This window comes from Mizuhopecten yessoensis, unplaced genomic scaffold, assembly GCF_002113885.1.
Source record: "Mizuhopecten yessoensis strain PY_sf001 unplaced genomic scaffold, ASM211388v2 scaffold7269, whole genome shotgun sequence".
Lineage (NCBI taxonomy): Eukaryota > Metazoa > Mollusca > Bivalvia > Pectinida > Pectinidae > Mizuhopecten > Mizuhopecten yessoensis.
This window is the reverse complement of record NW_018406963.1, coordinates 190,401-200,073: the sequence shown is the minus strand read 5'-3', so window position 1 is coordinate 200,073 and position 9,673 is coordinate 190,401. Positions and strand designations below refer to the sequence as shown.

General features: G+C 34.7%; 1 protein-coding gene across 3 annotated transcripts in view; it reads left to right on the top strand.

Moving 5' to 3' along the window:
• Nucleotides 1-18: 18 nt before the first annotated feature.
• The window catches only part of LOC110453312 (protein phosphatase Slingshot homolog 1-like), a 58,555-nt gene continuing 48,900 nt past the window's right edge, over nt 19-9,673 (top strand). For 2 of the 3 annotated variants that reach the window (XM_021502206.1, XM_021502205.1), the window contains exons 1-2: nt 19-176; nt 2,812-2,885. In XM_021502206.1, coding sequence (XP_021357881.1) covers nt 123-176; nt 2,812-2,885 — 128 coding nt within the window. In that variant the 5' untranslated portion in view covers nt 19-122. Of the gene's footprint in view, nt 177-2,811; nt 2,886-8,754; nt 9,373-9,673 lie in introns of those variants that run through there. The other variant, XM_021502209.1, reaches the window with a different exon arrangement.

Genomic DNA, 9,673 nt, shown 5'->3' with positions numbered 1-9,673 from the left:
GCGCATGTTGCGGAAATCTTTTAAAGAAGGAACAGTGTGTTTGACGTTCTGGGTTTCTTGTAGCTTTATATTTAGTAATGATTTCTTAATATGGTGTGATTGCAGCAGTGCTGCAGCGAAAAATGTCTTTAGTCACCGTACAACGATCGCCAAGTCCTAGCAATTCGCCAGAATCGGTAAGTAATTAACATACACAATGTTACTAGTGATATGAGAGTGTGCTTCACAAGAACCCAAATATTCTGCTGTCTGTGATCATGTGTCAACACAAGCACTGTGCAAGTGAAGGACAGAAAGAGCTCTTTCCTTGTTTATGTTTTGAGTTATTTTTATATTCTCATATCAAAGAAGAACGTTACATGGTCTTCTAGATCGCACGTTTTGTTTTCTAAATTGGAAGTATAATCAGATGTGATGGATCGTCTTGATCACATACACCCTTCACTTCTACACTTTTAGAATCAAAACATTTCAATGCCAAGTCTGTTCCTTCCTGAAAAAAATGGGCCTCCAAGAAAGAACCTAAAATTTAACTCCGAAATGTAGATCAACTAATTTCTGATCATGATCACAGAGTTATACACACAAAGTATACAAATAGCATCAGGTTAGAGTGTAACAGGTGAGGAAAAATGCATGTCTAGTTCAGGATTCGAACCTAGAACCACTAATGGACGCATACTTTTGGGCTGCCTGGTTCCTGACAATCGACATAGACCATTTCCACTACATTGTTTCTCTGTTTTATAAGTCTTAGCTCAGTGAACACAACATACAGCACTCACAACCTAGATTCTGGTTTCCCCTTGTAATGTCAAGCGTATACAAATTACTTCAAACAAGCGTTTAGCAACAAGCATCACTACTGTAACTAAGGGGGAAAATGCATGGCCAGACGAACATTTAAACCTCGGACCTCCAAACTCTATAGACAGATGCTCAAGCCAATATTGTGCATGCACTACCTTCAGGTCACTGACGATCGACTCAGTCCAGTTCTGCCACAATAGTGCCTATTAATGAGCCTGTTGTGCTTTATGTTCCTTTACAGAAATGGAAAAAATATGTATGAAAGATTCAATTACAGTTATGGAATAAAGAACATAATTCACATTAACTACAATGTATATTACCTGGTATGCTGTTAAGTTTAGTTCGCTATTATGATAAATTTGTCGTCATTACTTGCCAGCATACAGTATATGCAAACAAAATATGCTTTAGGCAAATGTGTCTAAATAAAGGTGCCCTAGCTGCTGGTTATTTTCTGTATTTATCAACCAATAATATAAGAACATATATATGCCTCGTAATACGCCAACCAATGTCATATACAGTTCAGAAGAAAAGCTAGTTATTAGGAATGCTATGTGTCCTCCAGATTTAAGTATATTGAATTATGTATGTAATAATCTATTAATGTATATATGCATATACACATGTGTGGTACATGTATGTATGCATGTATACACATGTGTGGTACATGTATATATGCATTTATACACATGTGTGGTACATGTATGTACATGCACATGTATACACACAGGTGTCATTTATGTGAATTGTGATTCTTTGCATGTTTGAATTAAAAAATACATATAAATTTTGATGAAGTGATCGATCATAGACCAAAACATTTAGGCATTGTCCATGTGGTCTGAAGTGATAGGGAAGTCAGAAATAAGTGATCCCTTCCTAAATGGAAATGTGTATTTAAAAAGATAACACAGACTTATAGGGGAAGAGGAAGGCTAGGTTGCTGAACCACTTCCTTAGTTAAGATTGTAATATAATAATATGTATCACAGATCAGGGGAAATTTAAAGGGGAGGCTGCATGGATTTCTAGGTCATTTATATATATCCAGTATCTATATAGATCTGTTATATGTAGTATATAATTGTAAAATGTAATCATTAGGATATACTATTATCATTCTTGGTAACTCTCCCTATTTAGGAGGGATCAAGATTCCCAACTTATGACCCTTAAATTAAATTTATTATTTCCAAACAGTGAATTTGCCAGACTATTCCAATTTTCTAAGATATTTTTATTCAATCTTGAAAGAACAACTATACTTATAAAAATAAGCCATTTTAAAGAGTTTTTTTTATATTTACCAGGTACAATGTATACACCTAGCTAGACACACTATTTACAATTTTGAGCATGCACAATATATAATCTTCCGATCGAAATTTCGTAAGGTTGGCATGTAATTGTATTACACATCATACTTTTTGTACCTGTATAATATATAATGTACATAGGCTTTCAGATCTAATCTGTTACGTACTGAAATTGATAACTAAAATGTCGATTTCATCACTGTCAGTTGGTAATATATATATGGTGTATGTAATCATTATTGATTTCTCTCAAGACCTACAAAGCTTTCATCTGTAGCTTTAAAAACTGGAGAGAAGGACTGCCTTGTTTAATGGACACAGTCCTGTGTGCATTAATTAAGGAAAGATAACTCTAATACCTTTGTATACAATAATACAGAGATGTACAATTCCACTCATGAGAAACCTTACACCTAGGGATTGTTGATTTTATATAGAAGTTAGTGATATTTTTCAATATTTAACATATTAATATATTAATTGACTACCCGGAGAAAAACCACTAGCCTTCTGCCAGTGTCTGGTGACTGCCCAATGTAGGCCTTCATATCCCGTGGTGGATGGCTAGCTAGTGATCATAGATGGTTAGACACCTTAACCGGCCAGCCACTGTACACATGGCCCCATGATATACTTAACTTTAACCATTTTATAATTTAGTGACTTAATACCGTTACAGGATGATGGGGCGGAGGGAGAGGTGTCGGAGGATTTGGACGACTCCAGTCTCAAGTCTCCAGGCCGACAGAGGAGGTAGGTCCACTTGATTTATACATTGATTTGAACACAAATTGTTATTGTTATTATTGTTCATTGTCACAGTTTGTTTATCACTGTTTGTTTATTCATATTTCATTCACTCACCTTTAAATTCACCTGTATGTTTGTCCATGTTTTTTGTCACTTGCACATTTCGTACAGTTCTTGTTTCATATCACTCTTTGCCGTTGTTCATGCGTTTATATAAATTCATCTTCACGAGAACCTCAATTCTTGAAATCAGTTCATGGCCACCCTCACAAGCACCAAGATGGTTCATTCAACTTTCGGCATTCACTGGTTTAATTTTATAAACAATAGAAGTTAATTATTTCCCGAGACATTGGTATCAAATATTAACATCCCAAATACAATTTACCTGGGAACATGTAGGTGTGTTGCCATTATACATATTTCTTCCTAGCAAGCTTGAAGATGTAGTTGGCAGATCACAAATGTCCATTATATTTCCGCGTTAGATTGACATTAGTTATGATATTTGCATGCATTATCCCATGATTCCTGGAAGCAATAGATACGCAACTTGTTATGCAAAGCTGATCGTATGAGCATTCTGACTGATAGCCATCCCCATTATATCTCCCAGTATTATCATCAGGACTTAATTGACTGGCCGAGTTGTTCTTGCAGAATTTTCAAAATGTCATTTTCAAGGAAATAATGAAAATAAATACAAATTTTCAGAAGCCATTTTGAATATTCAGTTTAAGATATGAATTTCAACATGTAAATAAATATTTTGAAAATATTCTTGATTTTTTCTCTCTCCATAAAGTGGTCATTATGGTAATGAGACTTTTCTATAACTGGGCATATAGGTCCCAGGATTTTCTTTTTTTTATCTCATCATACATTTCAATATACCTGTTTTAAAAATCATTTGAAAATTTGTGAATGATTTTGTATTTCCTGTCTGAAATAATCATTTCAAATCCTTATCCATATTTAGTTTAAGGTTTAAGTTTTGATATTCATGGAAATATACTAGATGAAAGATTTGCATCAACACGAGTCACAATGCAAAATATAATTGGATTTTGTACAATTAAAGGCGTGAATGATATCCTGTATATATATATATATCCTCCGAATGTTGTCGTAACCTATGTATATGTCCAGTTGACCTGCAAATTGTCTTATATATGTGCACTATTATACAAATGCAAAATGTATGCATACATTATTTACAAAGGTGATGTATCTGACACAGAGTGAAACCTGTCTTAAATGACAAAGTTAGCTAAACCTGTCTTATACGACACATTCACCTAAACCTGTCTTATACAACACATTCACCTAAATCTCTCTTTTACGACACATTCACCTAAATCTCTCTTATACGACACGTACATGCTGTGACTTAGTTTCTTATTCAGTATGTTATAATTTGCACGAACCTGTCTAATCTGACACAGTGACATGAAACCTAGCTTAATGTCAGGAATGTTGTAAAAATTAGAGAGCTATAACTGCGCTTAGTCACGTTGTAATGAAGATATATAGCTATTGTAGGTAAATTTGTTTAATCTTAATGAACTCATTCACCCCTGACATTTCAAAATGAACTATTCCTCCTAGTTCCAACCTTTGAATTGGAAGAGTTCAAATATATGTCTTCAAGGGTAAATGAGTTAAAGTCAGGAATGTTGTAAAAACTCAGTTATAGCTCCGCTTCGTCATATTGTAATGAAGAAATAGCTACTGTAGGCGTATATGGTTTAATCTGTAAATCTACAATGGTATGTAAACTGTAGTTGCAAAAAGTCCTGGAGATGAAGAGTTATAGTCCCAATCTGAATCAACATTTTCAATACCGCCATATAATAGTTATAAAGGATCAGTGATAACAAAAATTACCTGTTTTATTTTCAGACAATATTTATTTTTCGTAGTTAAACAGATGCTTCCCAGCTGGTGCTTTAAAAATTCCTTCACTGTTTTGTTAGCTCACTTGATCATACTGGGGATAAATACCCAGCATTATTAACACAATATATAGGGCTGATCCTACATAGGTCAACATAAGTCGTGGAATGTTAAAATGTAAGGTTCACACTGACAGGGGTAGCCTGCCCTACCTGAGGTACACAGGAAACATTCTATAAGCTACCTGTAGATATATATGTAAAAGGAATATCAATGAAGGTAGGTGGCTGACCCGGCCCTTTCCCACGTTTACCTAACACAGATACCTGAATCTCATAATAATTTGAATATTATTCTCTCATCCCTATGTGTATAAGATGGAAATATCCAGGGTTAGAAAACAGTCACATATATAGGAGTGTAAAAAGATTATTTCTTAACTCATTTACCCCTACATTTTTAAAGTGGACTTGCCCAGTATTTGATATGGTAATTATAATAAGGTTCAAAAGTGACTTTAGAGGTGAATGGGTCAAATTAAATACATTGTTCCTGTGTGTATGAGAGGGATTAAAAATAATTGTCTTGTTACCGAGTTGACATGAATGACATCAAAATTGCACAGCAGTGACACAACGTCACAATGTTTTGTTAAAGTATGATTCCCTAATGCAGAAACTGCTGACGTGATAAAATTGAAAACTCCAGTAATGTATGAATTTATGTCTGATGGGATTTATTTTCCCGCACAAATTTCAGAGAAATGGCCAGGGGTACCTATGTAAAATCTCACTGATTATTTTGTTTTTGTGGACATAGTCTAGGGGGAAAAGCTGATATGTTTAAAACCGCAGCCAGTCCATGTACCTTTCCATGATATCTAAGCTTATAATGATGATTAGAATGAGAGGGGAAAATCCTGTTGATGTACCAGGTAAAAATATTCCACCAGATGGATTTTAACACAGGGCAAACTCCTTGACATGCCTGGGGTTTTACCCTATATGAACCCCCCCCCCCTCCCTTGGATGGAACTTCAGTCTGACAATCTTAATATGGCATGTAAATTATGACATCATGGAATTGTGATGTCATAATGAAGACCATGACATATCACAATTGTATTACATGACATCACATCAGGAAAATTGACACAAGAATTATGGCGATATTATTTATTGATGACCCAAGTTGTTGGGGTATATGGAGCCTTGTTTACGTGAATGATGAAGGGGCATATTCCCCAAGGGCTAATTATAGGCCCAAGGGAAATATATCTTAACTGAAGGTAAACAATTTTTCCTATGAACCCAACAGCAGGGCCTTTAATTAAGTGTTAATAATTACTGAATCGAAATTCAATTACAAACACATACAGTTTGAGTCATTGCCATGTTTTAATAACAAAGATTCTCGTCTGCTGAAAGGCCAAAAGGCCGTAACAGTAGACGTTAAACTGACAAAATAAAAATCAAATGAAAAATCAATTGAAATAAATTATTTAATTAATACACCGTATCAGCAATTAGTGAAAAATGTAGGAAAGGGGGATAACTCTTGCAATACATTGAGAGTTAGGATATCTTATCAATTTCTTTACATATCGAACCATGAATTTTTTCACAGCCATGTGATAGATTGGAATAAAGTTACGACAATGTAACATACGTCAAGTAAAACATGGTTTTATTATATATTTATCCTTTCTTACGTTTTCAAGCAGTTCCCTTCAGGTATAAATGAAGTATTTACACCCTCTACGTATATAAACAATCTAACAAGGCTTACATCTTGACACTGGAAATCATTAAAAGCTCTTTATGTATGTATGGCAATAAAGGGATGACAAAAAAAACCTTGATTATTTGGAAGTCTAAAAAATGGAACAATATATTATGGGTTCACTCCGTTGACCTTTTACAGACGTGGGCGGCTGACAGCTCTGACAATATTGCTCACTAAACTGAAGGTTTTAAGTCTTTGTCTGTCTTTTGTCCTATTTTGGTGTCATATTTACGTAGCACAAGGATATCTTCACCACTTCAAGTCGTGGGAAAACTGCATAGTTCCCAAATAATATTTTTATGATTAATACATACGTACAATAATTTTTAAATCATATAGCGCCTTTATGTGTAGGATGCAAATAAGAATTTTTTACAAAGCATAATTTGGTGACATTTGGTTTCTTATTATGTAGGAACCCTGTCACTATATATCTTTAGGAATAGAATCTGTTGGTCGGCCAGACCTGGATATGCATCTCAATGGTAGTGTAATAACGGTGTGTCTGATTTCGATTTTATATTGTGAGTTGTTGTTGTCTGCATTGCAGTCAATAAATTTCACATGTGCATGTCAATTTCAGAATATATTTCATTGTACAGGTCTTTCATACAATTCATTGAAAAATCATGTTTTAAAAACTGTTGTTTTTTTGTCTGAATCATATGCATTTTATGGGACAAGTAGAAATTATATTCGGGAAAGTAGATTTCTAAGGTCTACCTGCCTGGTGCAAGCAAGTGCTTAGAAAAAAATCTTAACATTTAAAAGTATGTATTTTATGGTTATCTACAGAATATGTTTGTCATCAGTCTTACACTATTTCTGAAACAGATTTTGATCAAACTTCCTACATGGGTCAATACAAATAAAAATAAATAAATATACATTTGAGATAGCACCCTATATAGCTAACATAAGCCACTCTAAAGCGCTTTACAGTACATAGATATACAATTGTATACAGTCAATACAATTAGCGTATATATTAATCAATACAATATTGTATTCATGTTTCTGGTCGCTGAAACCAATGTTTGTCATCATAGAAAATATTGGGCCATCTTTACGAAACTTTTTGCGGTTCTCCAACCCACTCACTGAAGATGACACCTGCTCAAACATTTTTGGTGATTTTTCAATATTTGTTTTGGCGGAAAAATCACTGAAAGATAAAGATAGTGATATTTCAAATAAAAATATGACATTTTACAAAAGAAATTTCCTTCCCACTGACAAATTTCAGTAGGGGACTGCAAACAAACATTTGTTAAGGATGGCCTAGAATGTATATTGTATGTCTGTATCCAACACCGAAATTGCAATGCCATCACACATAAATACATAGATTAATTGCACTATAATTTTAAAATAAGACGGAAGATTGTTCCATAAATCAACAGTTCTCTGCGTAAATGATTTTTCTTCTAATATTTTATCTTAATGCGATTTGTAAATTTTAAAGTAGATGAACTACACAGTATATATATTAGTGCTAGTACTGGTTAAAAAAGATTTGTAAACATCTCAATCTACCAGAAAGTAAATCTTTTAGCTACAATGCATGTGAACTAACCTTGAACTACTTTCAAAGGACCTCGAAGTGTAGATCAATTATGTTTACAAGGCCAAAGCTATTGAAAAGATAGCCCCTCACGAGGTAATAAAATACTTACACATGTACTTAAATGACGGTCCTTTTTAAAGCTCACCTGTACCATACTTAATCCTTGTTTGATATATACCTAGAGGTCAAAGGTCGTGTTGGATAAGCTGGAGGGGAAGCATTGATGAAACATATATAGGCTATAAGGTGTTCACCCCTCACATTTTAAAGTAGACTTCACACGTCATTAACTTAGGAATGGTCAATTTTCTGCTTGAGGTAAGACAGGATTATTATGTACTAGACATGTTAAGTTCCTTTAACTATGTGTAAAGAAAATATTAACTTCTCATTATTGTCGCTTTCTCTGTGTACATGAGACACGAGAAAAAAACACACCTGACATTATGCTTAATAAACTATATAGTGTACAGGTATATGACCATTTTGGCCTTCAGTGTTATAAGCTGAGGGCAGGAAATCTTTCATTAGATGTGTGACCAGGTGTGTTGAATAATATTGTTATAGAAAACTCACTGTCAAAGGATTAAAGGCATTTCTGCGAGGAGATCAGGCTTGAAAAAAAAAATTGTCAAAAAAACCAAGCACTCTCTGGCTTGAAACGACACATGATTAGTTGCATCATCGGTGAATTTTAAGTGATTATCCGACCATGCCCCAAGGCACATATTGTACAGGTGTAATGTGGTGTGTCAAGGATCAAACCTCACTCTGACGGGAATCAAATAAATACGTTGATTTTCAGCCAGAAAACACACTTATTCATTAGCTATATATAGCCACAAAGGGGAGATGTCACCGTCCCTCCCTCTTACACAGAGATAAATATTCACATTCCGTTGTCATAGCTGGACGATCTCGTGTACCTGGATATAGGGCCCTCGACGTGCAGGCTTACCTGTACACATGTGCAGAAAACCTCTGATCAATACGGACATGTGGATTCAACCCAAGGTATGCACTACCGTATAACTTCTACAAGGATGAGGAAGATATAGAATTTCTGTGTCGCTTTAAAACCAGGGGTGTCCCTGAGGAAGATTAATTCGGAGGAGATAATCATTTTGTGTATATGGGTGGATGACTATTTACATCAGTGTAACATGCTGTGTTGTGACATCTAGGAATGTTTCGTGAGGCCCATCTTTGTGTCGTGAAAAGTCAAAACCCCGATGATTCTAGGTAAGTCTCGGATTTTGTGGTAAAAATTTAGGACAACATGTACATGTATGTAAATGTGAAATGGTTACGGGTGGTGAGGGATATAAATAGAAGGTACTATCACAAGCGATCAATTACAATATCTATATAAATACATTATGAGGTATTCAAGGCAAGATGCCTTGGGGTGGCAGGTCTATTATATATACAATGTGTACATGTAACTCGTCCGTGAGGTTTGCAACATTCAGATTTCCTGTAAAATGTTACTCTCTAGTTGTACTGTTCAGACTTTTAATAATGTTTAAGGATGCTCGTACCA